At 46.1% G+C, this 22,110-nt stretch overlaps 1 protein-coding gene across 1 annotated transcript in view; it reads left to right on the forward strand.

The window, feature by feature from the left end:
• The first annotated feature begins 1,084 nt into the window (after positions 1–1,084).
• LOC146172585 (carnitine O-acetyltransferase-like) overlaps positions 1,085–22,110 on the forward strand; it is a 48,326-nt gene continuing 27,300 nt past the window's right edge. Inside the window, exons 1-8 of the mRNA XM_084586003.1 lie at positions 1,085–1,097; positions 5,775–5,950; positions 8,547–8,633; positions 9,978–10,096; positions 13,574–13,627; positions 14,453–14,618; positions 17,226–17,403; positions 17,818–17,987. Of these exons, the coding sequence (XP_084442129.1) occupies positions 5,801–5,950; positions 8,547–8,633; positions 9,978–10,096; positions 13,574–13,627; positions 14,453–14,618; positions 17,226–17,403; positions 17,818–17,987 (924 nt within the window). The 5' untranslated portion in view covers positions 1,085–1,097; positions 5,775–5,800. The remainder of the gene's footprint in view (positions 1,098–5,774; positions 5,951–8,546; positions 8,634–9,977; positions 10,097–13,573; positions 13,628–14,452; positions 14,619–17,225; positions 17,404–17,817; positions 17,988–22,110) is intronic.

The following is a 22,110-nucleotide window of genomic DNA, read 5'->3' on the forward strand; positions in this document are numbered from 1 at the left end:
GAAAGTGCTGAAAGATATATATAGTGGCTGTATTGCAACCATAGTTCTGCATAAAGAAAGTAGCAAAATTCCCATAGACAAAGGTATTAGACAAGGAGACACAATCTCCCCAGTACTATTCACAGCTTGCTTAGAGGAAGTATTCAGAGACTTGGAATGGGAGCAGTTAGAAAGAAGGGTAGATGGAGAATACCTCAGTAATCTGCGATTTGCTGATGACATTGCCTTGCTAAGCAACTCGGGGAATGAACTGCAAATAATGATTGATGACCTAGGCAGGAAAAGTAGAAAGGTAGGCTTGAAAATCAATATGCAGAATACTAAGGTAGTGTTAAACAGCCTCGGGAAGGAACAGCAGTTTACATTAGGTAGCGAAGTACTGGAAGTATTTGGCGAATATGTCTACTTAGGACAGGTAGTAACCGCAGATCCGCACCATGAAAAGGAAATAAGAAGAAGAATAAGATTGGGATGGAGCGCATTTCGCAAGCACTCGCAGATTATGACTAGCAGCTTACCGGTATCGCTAAAGAAGAAAGTATATAACAGTTGCATCTTACCTGTACTCACCTAAGGCGCTGAAACGTGGAGGCTAACCGAGAGAGTTCTACTTAAGTTGAGGACAACCCAGAGGGCTATGGAACGAAAAATGGTTGGGGTAACATTAGGAGATAGGAAGCGTGCAGAATGGGTCCGAGAAACAACTCAAGTTACCGACATTCTAATGGAAATTAAGAAGAAATGGACATGGGCAGGACATTTAGTGCAAAGAGAGGATAACCGATGGTCGCTTAGGGTAACAAAATGGATTCCAAGGGAAGGAAAGCGTAGCAGAGAGCGGCAGAAAGTTAGGTGGGCGGATGAGATTAGAAGTTCGCAGGGGTCAAGTGAATGCAGCTAGCACAGAACCGGGTTAAGTGGAGAAATTTAGGAGAGGCCTTCGCCCTGCAGTGGGTATATTTCCCGTTATGTGGTGGTCGTCAAGACATGGTGCACATATTTTTACAATGTCTTCTCCCAGCAGCCCTCCTTCGACGAGTGGCTGACTTGTTCAATATTCCAGGAGTGTCGTATCGAACTGTCAGGTACCTCAACCCGTTACACAGGCATGCTGTGAAGCAGTTTGTGCTCTTGCTCATTGAGTGCATGTACCAAGTCTGGTCTGCCAGGTGCGCCACTGCGTATAGACGCAGTGTTCGGGGCCTTCATGAGGTACTCGCACGAGTCCGCAGGGAGGTCTGGGTTCAACTAAGACGTGAGCAGCCTCATCTGAGCGAGCAAGGGATCATAGACATATGGATCAGGCCACTGATTATTTGCACGGTCTCTGGGCGAGCCATAACACTGTTGATATGAAGCACTTTAGGGTTACAGTTGTCCTTCGGGACATCCGAAGTCCAAAGAAGGTCCGGTCTCCCTGTGTTCGGCCTGCTGTCACAGCGGGACCTTAAACGCAGTTGGTATAGTGTTCGGTGTAACTGTTGTATGCGTGTCACCACACGACTGCCCCCTTGCCAGGGTACGGCCGTCATCCCGAAACAAAAACCTCCGCCCCCCGGACGTCCGGGAGGAGGGGGACGTGCCGGAGATGATGTATGAATGATGACGGGCAGATAGATGATGTGAGATCTTGAGGTGCGGCTCCTTCTGGAGCCAAATCTCCTCCCATCTGACAACGGTACTCATGTCTGATGCCCCGCTGAGAAGCGACAACTGATGCCTTATTTTTTTTTTCATTTTTCAATGCACCGGGTGTCGTAGCTAAACACGACCTCCTCCAAAACTTTACGATGTTTCAGTTGATGTGTTACATGTATGTTTGAATGGATGTATCAAAACAAATCTTGCCAGTTCTGGCGACCCATTCCTTTATTGATGACAAAGTTAATTATATATGTTCCTATGATTTCCTCAATTTCACTGACTGCCAGGAATAATATTAAAAAAATGCGCATTAGTCCGAGCTTGAACACTGGGTGGTATATATTCGTACCCATCGGTGGCTCCGTAGTACGCGTGGTGTTTGTACTGGGGCTGAGATAAGAAGGCGTTCCAACTCCAAACTGCTGCAAGAGGTCGCGACACTAAATGCGGAATATAAAAGACGGGGATTTTTTTTTGTCTGGGGCGCTGAAGTAACACTATTCTCAAGTAGCAGATTTGAAATTTCACTCCTTTTCATTTCGGAGCTACGTAAACGGTACCTCTAATCAAAGCTGCGAAGCAGCCGCGTTTCCAGGGTTGCTACGGCTTTCAAAGCCGCATTGTTCTCCATAGCCGAAATCAGTGTGACATTATTTAAAATCATACTATTCGATTCATAAATGGTGATTTAAGAGCAGTCTCAAAATTTCTGGTGAGAGCTCATGTTTCTGTGTTTTTTTCGATTTAGCTACTTACCAAGATTAATATAACTAGAGTGTGCAGTTACACTACGCTTTAATACTCGCTTCTTATATTCGTACCCATTTGCTTTCGCACTGTACCAACTGAAAAGGTGTTGGCTGTACGTGCGGTGCTTTGCAGTAAACTGTGGAGTTGCGTACAGCTACTGAAGCTAAGATGGCAACGCGTTCCAGCCCCAAAGCACAAGCGACTGACAACGAATGCCGATTTTATTTCATTTTTCAAGATGCAGGGCGTCACAGCTAGCCTCGACTTCCGACAGATTTGCGTGGAATATTGTTTCAATTGGTGCCTTTTTAACTTGATTTTTTAATGCTTGTATCAAAACATCTTGCCATTTTGTCGCGAATTCTTTTATTGATAGAATAGTAATTATGTTTACGCTGATTGCGCTGATTGCGATAATAATTTCGCTGATTGTGAATTTTGTTGATTGCGAAGAATAATGTTACTGGAGTGAGCGTAATTTCTGGTGCGGTTTAATACATGGTTGCTATAATTATACTCATTTGTTTTGACGCAGTAGGCGCGGTGTTTGTACCGTTACCGAAGCTGAAATGAAAAAGCATTCTAGCTCCAAACTGCTGCTAGAGCACGTAAGACAGCAGGCTTTTTTTTTCATACAGACGCGAAGCACACGACTCTCACTGCTGCAGGGATGACAGACGTCACCTCCGAATCCCGGCTTCCCCGTCCGCTTTTCGATGGAGGCGAAAAGTAAGGCGCCCGTTTGCTATGCGATGTCAGTGCACTTTAAAGAACCCTACGTGGTCGAAATTTCCGGAGTCCTCCACTACGGCGTCTCTCATAGCCTAAGTTGCTTTGGGACGTTAAACCCCACCAATGCAGACGCCATCTCCATATTTATTTTTCTTGCAGGAGAAAAACAAAAAGAGCTCTGACGTAGAGGACCGCAAGAACCGAACCGCAAGAAAACGACAGAAGGTGGGGGTGAAAGAAAAAAGAGATAGAGAGGAGCCCTAGTGGAAGGCTACGGACCACGGTGCTATAAAGCTTTCGCCTCATGGAACTTTGGTGTCCAAAGTGCCCCCGAACGAGTTTTGGCTACCTTCTTTCTGTGTTACAGTATGTTTTGAGAATGCACTTTTATCCAGTTAAAAGAAGAACAAGGTCCACTTAAAATAGCATGTTATGACCACTTTTTTGGCTTTCACGTCCCCTTCCTGTATTTTAGGTGGTTTGTCGCGACGACCGCACAGTTGATATGTTAGTTTGCAGAGCCAATCGTGGCTACTCGTTACGAATACTTAACACGCCGACGCCTAGACATAAACACCTTTCACAAAGAAAAATTAAGTCCTGAGCTTAGTGCAGCAAGAGAAATGTGGAAATGACCATTGAATTTGTCCTGATAACTTACTTCATTTACCATTTCATGCAATGCTTCGGCATCGGTATAACCATTGATTTTTACAACTTAAGTAGTTTTGTACAATGCTGCTTGTTTCTTATTTAGTCTGGTATAAATCAACTGAGTGCCCAGTGAGAGCCGTTTGACTCTGAGACTGTCGCCTGTTAACTCATCATCCCTCTCTTAGCATGCGTTAGCCCTTAGGTAATGGCATATACCCACGAGGAGATTGGCCACACATGCAGCAGAAATGAATATCATGCTGTTATATACATATAGCTACGAGGGGGGTTTGACATCGGAGCGCTAATCAGGTCGAGCAGGCAGGGAATTCAGCTGGTCAGCGGCTGCGAGTCCGGCACTGAGTCCCAAAGTCTTTCTCAACATTTTTACCCTGTCTTCTTCTATGTTTTGCCTATTCAGGATTGCGACGTTTCTCCCCGGGACAGACGAAGCCCCCCTGGGCGAGAGCGTTAGTCGTTCCCACGGAAGTGGCACGGTTTCATTCTAGCAACATGAGCGACTTCCGTTGTGGCTGAGCGACGACCACTTGCGGTCATGCACGCGATTTTGTAGTTCGGGTCACTGACGCGGTGTTGAGGACAATGTAAGGGCCAGCGTAATGCGCCAACATTTTCTGGGCTAAACCACTCATCCGCAGAGGTCGTCAAAGCCACACTAAGTCTCCAGGTGCGTAAGACACATGGCGATACTGTCTGTCGTATCGAGCTTCGGAATGCTCTTGCGAAGCCACAATCCGCAAACGGGCGAGACGGCGAGATTCGTTGGCCCGACAAAGAGCTTTGTCGATGCAAGGTTTTTCATGCACGGAATAGGGAAGAATAGTGTCGCGAGAATACTGAGAATCACGAGCATAGAGAAAAAAAAACGGACTACGTCGCCGATCGTCTCAAATGTTGCAGTGTTAAAGCCAAACATTATAAATGGCAGTATAGTATCCAACTACCATACTGTGAGAGGTACTGGAATCGATACCCAGCTCCTCCACTAGGTTGCTTTGACGGGAGAATGACGTCTGAGCGCTCCACAGAACGAGGAGGCAGGGAACTCAGCTGGTCAACGGCTGCGAGTCCGGAACGAGCACGAGAGTCCCAACGTCTTTCTCAACGTCTTTTTGCCTGTCTTCTATGTTTTCCCTCTTTTTCAGGACAGCTACAATATATATATATATATATATATATTTGCAGTACGATAGAAAAAGACTACTAATCAGAAAAAATGAATACTTTCGACTCAAAAAGAAACTGATAGGGGTATACAGCGAAATCGGTACCCATAGCAGGGAATCCTACCAGAGGCGTTAACAAATTTCTGCATCGCCGAGCGAACCGTCCCGCTGCTGAAGCCCAGCTGAGTAGCGGCAAACGAAATTAAATTTAGAGCAGTCAAGGATATATATACATTTTTCTGAGGAATTTCAAGGAAGAGCATATTATGAATAAATTCTTGAGTTTTGCACCTGCGGTTTTCAGGGGGCAGATATCAGCTGACAGCTTTGACAACAGTAGCACGGGGTTCCGCAACGCAGATCGAAATGACCCTTTTCATTCCCTCGAAAATATAATGGTGAAGCTCTCACGAGACAGCACGTAATGACGTTTAATTTTCGCTTTGCTTTAGTTTCTATTTTGTCACGTGCATAAAACATAGCACACGCGTGGATGTGAACGGGAAAGGAAACGAGGAGGAAGGCGGGGACAATTGGAGATTGGCTAAACATCACGTGTCTTGTTCTTTTGCTCACAGCAACATAATAATATTAGCACTTCACAATAATTTTACTTTTTTCCTTGGGCGCTGAGTACTCCTATGTCTTCCTGAGCACCAGGCACTGTCCCTTCTTCGTCTTCGTCTTCCGCGTGGAAGAGAAAGAAGCGGCTGCATCCGCAGCTTGCTAATGGCTCGGCCGTCGTGTTGAAAGCGCTGGGCGCGGCTTGCTGATCCACCACGGCAGCGACTTGTAGCAGGGAGCCAGCGCCGGTAAACCGGCGCTGGGCCGCCATGGCGCACGTGCCAGTGAAGGGCGTCATGCTGTCGCGTCAGAAGGAACTGCCCAAGCTTCCCGTGCCGGCCCTCAAGGAGACCATGGAGCGGCTCTGGCGCACGCTGCTGCCCCTGCTCAGCGATCAGGAACTGCAGGCGAGCCGAAAGGTGCGTCTCTTGTGCGGTCCTTCCTTCGAATGGCGCACTTTGGCGGGCACTTGGCGCCGCGGGGACGCTTGAACACCGGAACGAAGTGCAGCGCAGTTGGTAGGCAGTCGTGCGCACCGGGACAAAAGGCTTGCGGTACCGTGCCCAGAAATTCTGGACACGAGCATTTTTCAATGGGAAGTTGTTTATGAAAGCAGTTCTCTGCGCATTGTAAGCATCTACGATAACAATCAAAACGTCCTTTTTCGGAATTCTTCCTGCTATTCGTTGTCAAAACTTCAGCCCGTTGGTTTCCTATGGCAGTATTAACTACTGGGAATATTATTACTTAAACCGTTAACTAGCTACTTTAAAATAACGATTTTGTAACGCACAGGAAGACTATATAGACCCTTTCCATCAATGCGTTCATAACAATATACGTTACAATATCCCACAGTTGTCTCACTTTTAAAAATGGCGTATAAGAAAGGTGGACTTAGGTATGCGTGTATTTTTGCGTGTTTCAAATAATATCGACCATTTTGCTTAGAGAAGCATTGGAAATGTTGCTGACGGCATTACAAAGGAGAAACCGCCTGCAGACATGATGACTGTTGACGATTTTTACGGATTAGGCGAGTCAAGATGAAGATCCGTAGGAAGGACACCGTCTGTTACCAGACTGAGCGCAATCAGTCTTGACTGAATTGCGGTGTTTGCATTCAAAGTGAGCGGCTATTTTTATGTTAGACTTTGCATTAGTCGACGTGAAATAAAGAACCGACGGCAAACTGGTATTGTCGTTCTGTGCGTGAAAACGTCCGCCGAGCGAGCGAAATCGCACACGGTAGTATCCCGCCTCTAGGGCGCTTCTAACAATGTCAAGATCGCCAGCGCTGAGTGCTACAGAACGTCGGGGAAGAGAATAGAAAATTCTGGGAAACCTCAAGATTCGCATTTATGGCAACACCGGCTTTTCTGAAGAACGGCGCCTTTACCTCGGCTGCGTTAAAATGCGAGCAGGTGTCGTCTTAATGCTGCATTGTTGCAGTTTCGCTGGTTGAAGGCTTTGAGAAATAACTCCATGATTGTGAAAGCAAAATGGTTCGCGCTCATTTCGCTTTCGGCTCCAGTGTTCTTGGACTTCCAGCCAGAAAGGCAAACTTCAGTATCATTTTCGCGTGGTCATCACTTGAGTCAAACAAGCAATGTCCTTGTATGTAAAGCTTTTGTCATAAGTTTGAGGCCCAAAATGTTTGCTTCCTAGCACCACGCCGCCCATAGTGCATTCCGAGTGTTGCTCATCTGCTTCAAGTAAGTGTATGTTTGATCCTCCCCCTGCAAATATATACACACGATTTGTACATGCACTACAAGAGCAACGCTATACGATTTAGGAGAAAACCCGCTGGGTCTTAACTTCTGACAATCATTAGCGAGCGGAATTCTATAGGGCGCTGGAGCCGGTGTGGTGCTAAAAAAAAAACCCAGCGCGCAACTACTGATACTTTTAGGGCAATGCCTGGGTTTTTATTCCTGAAACAGCACCCCAAATTCAGCATCTGTTGCAAAATTTTCCTTCGTTGACTCTGCAGAAGACCCTTGAGCGCTTCCACATAAGCTTACCCATGTTGCAACGTGAACTCGGGGCGAGCGGCCCCGAAGGCGCGACGGCGCGAGTAGGTGACGCGTGCTTTTTTCCCTGCTTTTAATTGCTAATTCGACCTGCTTCGCAGCTTTATTTTGCTCTCTGCATCCTGGTTCCAACTTCCTCAAAAGCACTCGTATGTCGTTGCTCCGTTCTATTCGCCCGAATTTTTATTAAGAACAAGTATTTAAAATAAATAAGTACCAGTACGCAAGTATAAAACACGGGGAGAAAAACAAAATCTCGACATTTAATCGCGACTTCGGATACGACAAAATTTATTTTTGCAAGAGTCGCGATCGCATCGAGACCGCAAAAATCTACCCTGCAACCGCGGTTATTTAAAAAAAAAAAAAAAAAAGCTACAATGGCGCCGAATCTTTCTCTGGGAGGTCATCTTCCTGAAAATTCCTCGAACTTAGGCCATTACCGCTGTGATCAGCTTGTCACTTCACAGTTTTTGCACCCGCAACGCTCTCCTCTTCGGCTTGCCGGCGGTGTAAAGTTAATAGGATGATATCTCCTGCGTTTTCCATCCCCTTGATTTACAAAAAGGACTCTGCCGAGCTTTCTTTTTGCACTATGCTCCCGGTAGAACATCCGAAAGTTCTTGCTGCTCAACACCACCAGCGCGCAGCCAAGAATTATTTGCATGGTATCGTACCGTGGCCGCAGTGTGGTGGCGTGGGCTTGGAAATAGTCATTTTTTAGATAGGCAGATTGTAATAACAACGCCGGAATACGACGACAAAATCCTCGAAAAGAAGCCGGCCAACAAATCTGCCCGCTGTTAATCCTTCTTAGACTAGTTCGCGGCGCCACCATAGCGTGGCGTCGATTTGGCAAAAATTTCTAATTACCAGTTGCACGGAGAAAAAATAAAAACCGAAAAAGAACTCTTTTAATTTTTCTTCAGCATTTCCTGAACGAATTTTACAAGCTAACGCGACTGCCTTCCTTCGACAGGTTATCGACAAATTTGGAGAAGCAGGGGGCGAGGGCGAGTACCTGCACAGGATGCTGACATACCGGTACAAGCGTATGGACAACTGGGTACGTGGGCACTTGAATCTTTGAAACCCACCTCGTGCTAAAACTGGCTTGGTTTGGTTTGTGGGGTTTAACGTCCCAAAGCGACTCAGGCTATGAGAGACGCCGTAGTGGAGGGCTCAGGAAATTTCGAACACCTGTCTTTCTTTAATCTGCACTGAAATCGCACAGCACACGTGTGCCTTGCTTTGGTCTCCATCGAAAAGCGGCCACCGCGGCCGTTATTCGATCCCGCATCCTTGGGCACAGTAGCCGAGCGCCCTAACCACTGCGCCACTACGGCGACGCCGTGCTAAAACTGGAATTTTGTACATCTCCGCACGTCAAGCACTGGCAACGGGCAGAGTATGAGGTAACAACGAAAGCCCTTTTGTGCCACTTTAATTCCGTAGGCAAAGGGAGATGCTCGTAAACGAGAAGTGCTTGCGACCAGCTGTTGCTCGAAGAGCTATGCCTCAATAGTGTTTGCTTTCACACCGGTCAACAGAGGGCACATGCAGTCTTCAGGGTCATATTTAGGAAATCCTGAAACGCTGGCAAAAAAGGCGATGCCCTTGTTGATGCTTTAAATCGTTCAATTCTTACCCATGTTCGAATTATTCTTTTTCGTGCGCCCTTTGACCTAGTGCGCAGTTTGTACGTCCCGTGTGCGTGTGTGATTCAACGTATGTGCAAGCGTCAAAATTAGTTTATGTGACCCACATTTTGGTAATGCTTCATGAGTAATAGCTTTCTATACCATCAAGAGGAAGAAATGCAGAAGGAAACTTCTTTTCACTGAGCCCTCTTAAATGTTACCTCTTCTCAATGATGCAGCTATATCCTGGCACGCACATTAGCATCATCACCAACACAGTCAGCACTTATTTCTTTGAGAGGACGTTCGCACTTGTGACGCTCACACCCATACCTAGAAGATTCATGCACCGCAGCAAAACACAGCGACATCATGCGGTTTGAAGGCTGAGGACGTGACACGTCATTTGTGAAAAGCGACCACATGAGACAACTCAAAAAAGCGCATGAAACGAAACACAACGTCTGACGTGCGTGTTTTTACATATGGCGCTGCTCCTACTGCCAGTGGAAGTTGATTTATGGCGCACTAAGTAACGACCACCTAAACGTTCAACAGTTTATATATTTACGGGTTTGCCGTTTCTTAACATGCTATGGGGATTTAACGCTGTCCGTATTGCCGAACCCTGCGCTGACACAAAACTGGATGCAAAGATGCCAGTCGTTCAGGCAGACGAGGCTGCCATACACCTGCAAGGAGGATTAGAGCCCGCGGGAATCGCGCATATGCCTCTTAGTGTGGTGGCTATCCTGCTGTGGCCTGCGCAGTTGGACGAGTGGTGGCTGCAGACGGCGTACCTGGAAGTGCGGACTCCGTTGCCTGTTTACTCCAGCCCGGCGGCTCTGTTTCCCCGGCAGACGTTCAATTCGGAAGAGGACTGCCTCCTGTCAGTGAGCCGATTCCTGATGCGCAATGTGCTGCATGTTGTGTGGGCGGGCTAGCTCAAGGGCAGGCTATTGGTCAGGCCAAAGCCAAAGCAGCGTTAGCTACCGCAACGGGTCAACCTTCAGTGTGGCCCCACATTCTCTCTTGTCTGCAGTAGCCATTTTCGGGGTATACTAATACATTCCCTAAACTGGACGACGAGCAGGACGCAGGCAGCTTGAGTAAAGGAGCACTTTGTTAGCTGATCGTCAGCACCATAGCTCATACTTACCTCTCTCCCGTCTTATGTAGTGGCGTATAATGCTAGTTTATTATATGCCGTCAACAGAAAAAGGTGCTTTATTCATGAGCGCGCTTACTCTAAAGTAAGACGTTGTGATCGGCTAATTGGTACATATGAAGCGAAATAGCAAAACGGTGCGAAAAAGACGTGACAAGAAGACACACACACACAAAGCAAAAGAGGGGACTGAAAGACACACACAAGCAAAACACTACACCTTGTTTTTGCTTGCGCGTGTATTTCAGTCCCGTCTTTTGCTTTGTGAGAGTGTGTTTTGCAGTCCTGTCTTTCTCGCGCAGTTTTACTCTTTCTTGCTTACACTGACTTCGTGTTGCGGCGCTCTAATGGAGATCAACACTCTTATGGAGCTCAAGATTAACAACTATAGCTATATATTCATAATAAATAACAAAAAAAAGAAAACCAGGAGAGAGCGCGACGTCGCACACGCACACCCTACGTCGCTGGTACTCACCCTCTAAAGTCGTCACTTTCTCATGCCGATTGGCTCTCCGCGCATTGAAACTCGGGGAACTGGCCTACAAAGTTTCAAGACGGCAAAGAGCTTTCGTTTTATTAAATGAATATCACGGAGCAGCTCCGATGTAATGTGAATCCAGGTGCTAGACACACAGGTATGAACATGAGGCGCGTTTCAAAATTCGAGTGCAGGCGTGGCGATTCGTAGCGAGCAAGAGTGGAGCCTAGATAAGGGTTATACCGCTGGTGCGCCTCATGACGGCCTCCGATATTTTTTTTATAATTTGTTTATGACGAAGCTTGAAAAATGTCATGTAACGTTCCCTCCAAACTGTTTTTTTTTTTTCATGCATGCATGCAAAAGGTAATCGAGCCCTATCGCCCAGCTGCCGCAAGCGCTTCGCTGCTTCGCACGATTACTGGCTTAATACTTGCACGAATGGCGAATATTTGTAAAATTGTTTTGCTCGTATTTGATTCTACTCTTAGTATTCGTTTAGAATGCAGTTCGATTTTAAAATATCTCTATACTAGCAGAGCTACACTACACGTATTCGATTAGATTAGGAAATTGTACTTTCGCACCCATCTCGTTCTGTGGGCTTCCCAGCACGGCATCATTGTTAAATTCACTCACTTCGTCTAGTATTGCCACCAAAACCATGTAAACTTGTTTTACTTCATCAAGTACAAAAGCAACATTCTGTAATAGATGCACACAAATGCGAATGGCGCAATTTTATGAATATTCAATGTTGAGAGGCCAGCTCAAGGATCTTTCAAATTATTCGCTTTTTTACGTTACATTTTCGAACCATCTTGCCAATTAGGAAACTTGAAAAAGCGCACACACCTTCAGCATTTATGGCTCATGATTTCGGTCTATTTGTTCTCCCTAAAAGAAAAATGAAATGATTTTATTACCTAATTTTTATAAATAATCGTCTAATCGCTAAACTTGTTAAGCATGGTGACAACGAGTCGGGTACTGGAGCTGGCGCTTTGGCACCATTATTTTTCGCTCACCCTTAAAAATGTAAATAAACAATAAACAAAGTCTTCTCTGTCCTTCAACTCTGTACTCCTTCGCTCAGCGGCACTTTTTCCTGGGTGGAACAGGCGTCGATGCGGACGAGGATCTGTCGAGCCCCACCCGAGTTCCACCTATGACAAGCTATACATTGTACAAATTAACCATCTTCCTATACCAGCCACTTTAACAGACCGCACAAGCCTATTTAAGATTTGTCTTTAACAACACGAATCTGCGAATTTCACAAACATCCCGCCGCATTACAGTCACCTGGTCGAATTTTCGCATCGTGTTCGCAACGCAAGAAAACACGCGACGACGCCCGTCTACGCATTTTCTCTGCACAAAAAACGCCCTCCTGCGGCGCTCGGAGTTAAATGCTCCTCAAAATGTCGATCTCTTATTAACTTAATTTTTCGTGTACACTCCATAGAATGTTTCTATTTTTGTAAACGAGGCAGACTTCCGGTCAGGAGCGAATTCTATGGTGGCACGTGTCTGTGAACAACTACGCAGGTATATCTGAATTTAATCCCTAACTGAGCTGAATCTTGTAATACAGTATACATATCCGAGTTTAATCACTAATTGAGCTGAATCTTGCAATAAAGTATACCATAGCGACGAAACTCTCTCGTGTTGTAATTTGCAGTGGAATTGATTGCCAGACACACGAAACACGAAACAGAGTTTATTTTCCTGTTGCCCGTTTGTCTTTCAGCTAAATCTGAACTTTTTGTGCCGGCACTGCATGAAAGCTTTGACGCAAGGCTTAATTAAAAGCCACCATTACTTATTTTCCTTTATCAAATGATTACCTCGCTTAGCCCAAAGATTCTATAGCGCCGCTATTGAGATGCCGCAAAGCAAAAACGCTCGCTATTGACGCACCTGCTCTTCTGAAAGCAATTAATTACAAGAAATTTGGACAGCTACTACAACTGCCAATAAATATGATTTGCGCGCTATGGCACTTCAAAGGTCTTACTCGTATTTTTCGGTGCAACTAACTGTACGGGAGTGAATGGGGTTTTGCCGCCGTGTATACGTTCTGAGCCATTTCTCGCACATGTCTAAAGACAGCCGCGTCCCGATGCTTCATCTCACATTTCTGTTAGTATTACCTAAGGTTTACAAACTGGCTGCAAATAAAATCTAGCCCTTCTATAGGTGAGAATAATATTAAAAACAACGGTTATAATGACGTTTCTCCAGTCAATGGAAATCTGCATTTCTAGAGCACAGCATACCCCATTATGCCTGTTGTACTAGAAGTCGATTCGTTCAACGCACGTATGCGTCACAGCATGTCCGTGTGGTCCTAAGCTGCACCAAGTGCACAAAAGGTCTTCGTTCAAACCTCTGCTGTAATACCTCTTAGCATCGTTATATGGGGCGCATGGTGGCATAAGAGAACACTGTCCCGAATTCTTGGTGACGTCCACTGCTGAGCGGTGTGAAGAACCAAATAACTAGCCTGCACTTCAGTTCTCATCCGGCATTACAAGGCCTTAAAATGATTATTAGTGCAAGTGAAAGCGTAGTTACTTATGTTCAATTGCGTTTCATTGGTTATTACATAAATGTGGCGCATCGTGCGCGCAAATAATTGTTTCTGCCAGATGGGAAGCTCAAAAGGAATAAGCTCTTTTCCACCTCTGCTTTGTCCATGACCTTACCAGATTCGCTGCCAAGTTAACAGCTGCCGTGCTGGAGTTCAAGGACCTGATAGACAGGTACGCAAAAGAGGTCGCTTCACTACCTGCTTGCAGGTCGTTGTTGGGATTATTAGCAAAGTAGGCTTGACCTACATCTCCTTAAAGGGATTATTATGGCCAACTTAAATTTACCTGCGCGGATAGGCTGCAGGAGGTGTTCAAGGGACGTCGCAGGGGCCATTTGGTGGTGTAGAGCAGCTTCAGCGGCATAAGTCGGAGCAGGCGATGATGAGCGATTAGATATGCTTACAGCCTTTCAGCGTGCTACATGCATCACAAAGTGACCGCCACTATGACGTACGTGCTCGCTCTCTGTACGGCATTCAAGTGACACAGAGACCAGTTTGTACAGATAATGATGCCTTTAATTAGCTTTAAAAGACAGAAAAGCGCATTCAGATGTCACTGCCACCGGGCAACGGCGCAAGTAAGCTACGTAGATCGAAACCATCAGGTTTTTTCCTCTCGGATCTCGGAGGCCACGTTACACCACTATTCTTGCCAAAATGGCTGTTCCGCATATATGTCACGAGTTTGAATTCAAGATTTGAGATATTATTGTGAGAAAAGCATCACTGAACATGGAAATCAATCGACTTGAAATTACGCACACGTAGTATGTCATGTGCGTGTGCTATAACAAAGGCGGATACTCTCGCAACAGTTCTGCTTTATTGTTGATCGTAATGCGCGTCTTTCGCTGCTGTAAACGCCAACTTCACGACGGTTTTCTTTGTCCAGCATACGATACTTTTTCAGAGCGTGTTGAAGACGCCGGGCTTCTCGGAGACGTTTTTCCTGGCCAGAGGCTCGCCACAGCTGTACCTGTGTTCTCTAACGCAGGCAGGCCCTGCCTCCCGACATGGCGCGGCACATACCATTGGACATGACAATGTACTTCAAAATCTTCTCGCTGCACCGCGTGCCGATGCCCGAGCGTGACGAGATCGTGTCGTACGCTGACGACGCCGACCCACCGCGCCACATCATCGTCATGCACAACCATCACGTAAGGAGTGCACTCGCTGTACGAGAAGGGGGATCAGTGAAACCACTCGCTTACATGGTGCCTGTGTGAGGAACGTTTCAACAGGGTATGTGGATGCAGGGCTCGCGAGAGGAAAGTGACTTCCACAAAGAGTACACCGTCAACTGCATCGTTTTTCCGTCTGCAGCGGGCGAGTTCTATTTCGCGTGATTCTATTTAATAAATGTCAGTGATTCACTAGATTTTTGGGATGCGTGCAAAGTAGCACGCGACGTGTTTAAACACCAAGGCTAACGAAACAAAAGCCACCATGTAACTGGGTTTGGTGATGTAACTGAGACAAATAGAGGCCACAGGCAGGTAATGCGCAGGGCTCTGCATGCCCTGCGTCAAAAAAAAAATGGAAATAGAGCGCCACTCTGCGATAACAGAACGCTTCCACAGCAACACTCAGAAATTGGCCTTTGGAAGTAATACAAAGCCGTTGTGAAGTATTCAACTAGGTGTCTGTGAAACTCGGGACATTTTCGGCGTAGATGCCGCAGAGAAAGGATGCATTGATAAATCAAATAGAATCGGTCCAAACCACTTAGCTTCTGCACTGCTGAGCTGTGCATACCTTAGCTGCAGCTGTTAAAATTAGAAACAGACGATAAGGAAGTTGTCGTGAAGATTGATTCATTTATTTTCTGCTTTCTTCTTTTAAGAGCAGAACCACTTCAGTGCAAGCACAGTTGAAAAATATTCAAACGTGTGTCATATCAGGCACGAATTTAAAAAGGTTTGCAGTTCTACTGACCGGTATATGACTTTATCCGTTTAGTGTTAAAGCACTCATACGTACACCACCACCGACTAAGCATCTCACCCGGCCTTCTTTCTACGGTCAATCTGATTGCCTAAACTGTTTTGTGAAGTCACAACCACGTTGCCTCGCGCGGGTAATTTAAGCAGAGTCCGTTGTAACGGCTCCCCTTGAGTCTCCCACACAAGTATTTCAAGTTCGCCAGTCCACGTCAGCAGGGAGAGGGATAGCGCCTTTTACTTACTAATGACCGACCACGACCGTTTCACTCTGGAGAAGCGAAACTACTGCAGCAGACTGCAACAGAAAGGGTTCGAACCATGGTACTCGGAACTCGGAATGAGAAGCCGAGCGTCTTAACCACTGAGCCATCCAGGTGGATGCTTTCCCTCGATATATCCAGATTTAAGTAGGAGTGAACGTCCTTCATATGACGGGCCGTTTCCCAAATCGAAGTAGGACTAACCCCATGACCTCCTGGATTAAGCGCGCCTTTACAACGGAGCTACCCGTGGAGGCTACTGTCAAACCTTCGCTTTTTGACTCGATGGCTCCCAGACGGCGTTACATGTACAGATGAAAATGCAGCGCTTAAGCACCATAGCCGCAGAAAGTTTGTATCAGGCAAGTATTATGTAAAAAACAGCCATTACACTGATTTAACACAAGGCGAATATATTCCAAGCCCGCTGCCGAACATGCAGTGGAAAAATGCGAAAGCCTGACCATTGCTGCTGCACACGATACATCGCGCCCCTTATCAAACACAACTAGCGTTCCGTTGAATACATCAAAGTTCGCCGGCTTTCTATAATTGATTTACAGTAAGCAAAGCCACAGTATCTCTCATTCGCGGCAGTGCTCTCGGAATTTTTTTTTCCAACAGGTCACCCACTCTTAACGCACCGCCCCACTTTCCAGCCGTGCCGCCGCCCTTTCCCATAATGTCACGATTGGATAGTCCTCGTAGGTCATGTGGCTGAAGGAGATGTAGTGCATGACCGGAAGTGGCGTACCCCGTGGCAACTTTGGGCGTCGCCAATACTCCGGCTGGCTATTTCGACGTCGAGTTCAATGAATTGGCTGTAAAAAAATTACTTATTCATCCCACATGCACCCAATTTGAAATCCAGGAAGCTTTTTTTCTTTTCTAGTGCATACACCTATTCGTTTTCTCGAACTCGTTCCACTGCGACATAAACGTCACGTCAAATTTCGGGTGACATGCCCCTGAAATATCGCCACTTCGCCTTAAAAAGTCCCGTCTTTCGCCCCATATTCGGCTTAACATAGATAATGGTGCAAATTTTTATTAGGAAGCATACTATCGTCTAACATAACCATCGAAGCGGTGACCTTCTGGTAGAGGTACGAGGTTCGACGCCTGGTGCCGCCTGTTGCCACTGGGTTTCTTTGGGTACGAGATTTCCCCCGGCCTGGTGCTCTGCTCTTTTGGATTTACTGCCATGGATAGACTCTTTAATTACTGTTAGGTACCCAAACGCATATTTAGAATCTTTAACTTCATGCACCGCTACCATGCATTACCTTCTCGCCGATGTGTTTAAACGTAGGAAATCCAAGTCCAAGCAGTCTGAATCCAATACATGAAACAATCCTTAGTGATTTTTTTACGACCATTAATTCTTTTCGAGCCTTTTATTTTCTGTCAATCGCTGTCCTTCACACTTTTTATGCCTTGATTTGACTGCACCCGTTTACACTGAGTGTCTAGAACTACTTGAGCGGTCTCAAATGCTAGCTCAGAATTTAGCCGACCGATAAGCGACCTGCTGACCGTCTGTGCGGTGTCTCTACTGCAGCTGTTCCAGATGAACGTGTACAGTCCGCACAGCCGCAAGCCCTACAAGGAGCGTGACTTATATCCCCAGCTTGTGGCGCTGATGAACCAGTCGCGGTCCATGGGACCGCCCATCGGCATTCTAACAAGCGAAGACCGCGACTCATGGAGTGCCGCCAACCGGAGGCTGGCCTCCACTGGTGAGGATCGAGCCAATTTTGCTTACTCTGGTTATCAGCTACACTCAAGTCTCACAGTTCCACGTGCTCTCAGACCTCTGAGCGGTTTAAAATAAGCGCAGCATCGCGATTGTGGTGCTAGGGTTAGATAGACCACCTATCGCATGTCTAAAATATTTCGCGAAGAGTTGACCAATATTCGAACCAAATGCCTTTTGGAGACTCCTGCAGGCGAGCTCGATTCGCGGTAAGGCATAAATTAAACGCTGTCGCGACGCGTAACTTACCTCCTGCTGCGTGACGCTGGCCGGGCAATAACCTCGAGAGTAAGCGCGAATTGTGGAACAGCGTGCTGCATGGCCCGCTGCGCTCTGGGTGTGTAGCGTTCAGTATGCTTATTGTTGGTGCATACCGCGCACTCTACCTCCTTTGCAGGCAAGAACGCGCGGAGCCTGGAGGCCGTGCAGCGAAGCATCCTGGTGTTGTGCTTGGACGAGTCGGCAGGCGAAACGGAGCCATGGGAGGTGCGCAGTCCTCTGCACATGCTCGTTGGCGGAAGCAGCGCTCAGTCCGCGGGAAACCGCTGGTACGACAAGATAGTACAGGTGCGCTTGCCATCAATGGCACCTTTCTTCTCCAGACATTCCCTGTTATCCATTGCTTCGTAGCGGCTCATTATGTTTTCTTGTAAGAAAATGAGAGATGCGAACTCCCATTGAAGCCGGGTTAAAAACCAAAATGGGCCCAGGAAGAGCGAGGGCTGTCGAGCAATAACGGGTGGGTTCGTCGGAGCGTCGATTCAGATTTCAGCTTCGAGGCTGGTAGCGACAGCGCCAGTTCGTGCGCGTCCGATAAGCAGAGCGGAATCAATACGCAGGTCGAGGGTCCATGATGTGAAACTTCAAAGGCATTTACGTGAGAAAAAACACAGGAACGATGATAGCAGGGAGGGAAAGGAGAGATAGTGGCGAAGGGTGACACTGGTGCTGAGGCGGAAAATGATTTGTGGGTGATTTCTAGTTGCTGTCTAGTCTTTATTACAACTGAGTTAACCCTAAGACTGCCAAGTAGCCAAACATTCGAAGTTCTGAACTTCCAGTTGCTTGTTGTGCAGGCATGAAAAAAAGTTTGAAAAAACAAGATTTTTAAGGTAAACATGATTTCCGCTAGAAAACATTTAGCAAATTAGGCTCTATTGTTAATGCTTAAGTTTTCTAAAACGGACTATGCATACTCGGCACATAAAATAAATAACACTCAAAACGGGGCAATACAAGTACGAGGCAGTCGACAAAATACAAGTTCGAAAGCAACAATGCGATTCATATTGATCGCAAGAAAGCGCCGCAGTATACGCAATAGGTCCATCCCATGATATTGTAAATTGTGCGTAGTTTCTAAATTTCTGAATGTTTCTCAAGTTACCATGTCGAAACGATATAAAGCTTTTAATGCGTTTTATTTTCTTGTTTTCTGTTTTCATGGCATGTTCATATAAAATCTTGAACTTCTCAGCCTTCAATATGAACAAAATGTTTGGCGCCATGCTGTTAACTAATATTCAGTAGAAAATGTGTCAACATTTATTGCGCACATCTCGAAAAAGAGGTAGTTAGGTAGTTCCTCTTTTCAAAACAGGAGGTGTGAAGGCTCTTCTTTTACAATGCCAACAAAGAAGGCAAATATAAAGGTTACTTTTCAAATCGCGCACTTTGGTTCACATTTCCTAGCACAGATAATGTTGCGATGTTTTATTTATTATTATTCAAGGAAAAGACATCAGGGTGTACTGGGTGTTTCATCGAATCTCTGCAAAAGTTCTTAAAACTAGAGAGCTTGAAGTAAAAAAATATTTTCAGGCGTAAACACTCAACCGCCGTGGACATGAATGTCTACAAAATTTTTTTTATTTCTGTGTCCACTTAACTAAACCTCGTTACATAACTTTTTAATTAACGCATTGTGTATGGGTAATGCTGTAGGTATAGTTCGAAGCTGTCGGCAAGACAATGCCACTTAGGTTAGTTGAATCGAGAAAAAAAATATATTTTTAGAGGCTTTCCCGCGCGAATGAAGATTTTTTTTTTCCACACCAAGCTAAACCTGGGCGCATTAGATGCGCACGAAGCTCTGTGGAAAAGCAATGTCTGCTAATCACGCATAAGTCGATCCCGGATGTAACGAACTCGAAGGAGATCGCGAGACAGTTTGTCATATCGATAACTAAAACATACATTTGTAAACAGGAGTTGTGAATACAGTGCGCCCCAACTAGCGGCAAGCTGCATGCTGCGAATGCTGTCTCCCGGCATACTACTGTAGCCCACACCTCGCCCCCTCACGCGCAGCCTTGGAGCCTATATGTGGCGCTTCTGTCGCCGCCATGGGTCGGCGGTGCGACATGTAGACTCCCTACCGCGCCAGTGCGCCGAGCGTCACCTCCCGTCCTCTCGTCAGGCGTCAGAAAGGAGAGCCCACTAGGCGTACCTTCAGTGTTCATGTGCCGTTCCGTGGCCGCATCAAATCTGTGGCAGAGACAGAAGCAAGCTTCCGAATTCACGCTGTTCGTGTCTCGCAGCGCGCGGCACGAATGACGTTATATTCGGGGCTCATCTCACAGCTGCAGTTGGCTGTGCTTTGGAAAAAGGCGTCGCTAATCTTAAAAGGTCTAATTTTGGCACTGGTAAGCACAATAATAACTTAGTTCATAATGAGTACAGCTCATATTCGCTTCTCTTTCAGCAGCGGAGTGGACGAGCGAGAGCCGCCTAATGATTGTCTGAGTGCTGTTAGGAGAAGCGCCCCTTGCACGAACACGGCGGGAAGTTCGATATATGAAATGTTAACTGAAAGGCAGTTCGATAAATGCGAACAATGCTGCTTTACGTTTTGGAGTAATTTTTAAGCAAATATTGTCGTAATTCGACATCAACAAAAATTCGACGCACATTCTTTTACTACGTGGCTCTACGGCGAAGCAAAGTTATGTGTGTTATGACCAAAGTTATGACCTGACACAATAACACATGCAGTTTGCAACAGGGCGCTACCAGCACTGCAACAGATCATCAGCAGACGATGCGTTTCCATCGAGCTTGCTGCGTGCTTAATGCGCTGAGTTTCGGATTTGTGCAGGAAAAAAATGTCGAATTACAAGGCTTCAAAAAAATTAGAATTCATTTCGACTCCGCCCCGCCGGGGTGGCGCAGTGGTAAGACGCCCGACTACTGTGCCGGAGTACCTGGGTTAGATCCCAACCGCGGCGGCTGCGTTCTGATGGAGGCGAAACGAAGAGGCGTCCGTGTGCTGTGCGATGTCAGCGCACGTTAAAGATCCCCAGATGGTCGAAATTACTCTGTAGTCCTCCACTAATCATCATCAGCCTGATTATACCCACTGCAGGGCGAAGGCCTCTCCCATATTTCTCCACTTAACCCGGTTCTGTGCTAGCTGCATCCATTTGTCCCCTGCGAACTTCTTAACCTCATCCGCCCACCTAACTTTCTGCCGCCCCCTGCTACGCTTTTCTTCCCTTGGAATCCAGTTTGTTACCCTAAGCGACTATCGGTTATCCTCTCTTCGCACTACATGTCCTGCCCATGTCAATTTCTTCTTCTTACTTTCCACTAGAATGTCGGTAACTTGAATTATTTCTCTGACCCACTGTTCACGCTTCCTATCTCTTAATGTTACCCCTACCATTTTTTGTTCCATAGCCCTCTGTGTTGTCCTCAACTTAATAGAACTCTCTTGGTTAGCGTTTACGCTTCAGCCCCATAGGTGAGTACAGGCAAGATGCAACTGTTGTATACTTTCCTATTGAGCGATACCGGTAAGCTACCAGTCAAAATCTGCGAGTGCTTGCCAAATGCACTCCATCCCAATCTTAGTCCTCCACTGCGGCTCATATCTTTCTCTCTATCCACTTTCACTCCCATCTCCCTCTCTTCCCTTACGGCGCGGTTCAGGTGTCCACAGAAACAAGTGTGACAGATACTGCGCCTTTCCCCTCCTGTGAACCAATTACTATTATAATTTTGACTTCAGCAAAACGGGGCCGCCACGACCGAAATTAGAGCTAAAGATTTTGAGATGACTAAGAAGTCGAATGCCACCCAAGCCACCGCTGCGGCTAAGCGAGGATGTGAGCGCCAACCTAAAGGACTATAGACATCTAATTTTTGGGTTTGTTTTTTATCATTTTTAATGATACCTGGGACATTACTTTACACAGATCGCCATGTCGCCTTCGCCTACGACTGCTGAATAATATATGATCAAATTTCTTTTCCCTCTCCTGTTTCGGTTTCGGTTTCAACAGCTCAGCGATAGCTGTGAAGTCATAGTCGTGTCTAGGTTACGCAAGGGATGACAATACAGCGAATAATCATTGCTCTATCATTTGAATTCACTATAATGGTAAAGCAAGCCTCCCTCAAGAACAGGAATCATTAAAGGAGAACAGTGAGCTATTATATTGCTTTTTTTTCATACCGCACATCACGACATGATTGTGACGTCACAGATTTCTCTCAGATATCGAAACCGAAACTGGTGAGGAAATAAAATTCAGTTAATAATCATTTGGCGGTCGGAGGCGAAAATTGTGTGGATTATGACTCATGCATCATTAACAAGAAAAAAATGCCACCAGAATTTGCTGTATATATAGTGATTAAAAGTTTGTTCTGTCGTGATTTCTATAATCATCATCGTCGTCGTCATCAT

The sequence above is a fragment of the Amblyomma maculatum genome, unplaced genomic scaffold, assembly GCF_055883805.1.
Source record: "Amblyomma maculatum isolate TAMU_Amacu unplaced genomic scaffold, ASM5588380v1 scaffold_13, whole genome shotgun sequence".
In the NCBI taxonomy this organism is placed as follows: Eukaryota; Metazoa; Arthropoda; class Arachnida; order Ixodida; family Ixodidae; genus Amblyomma; species Amblyomma maculatum.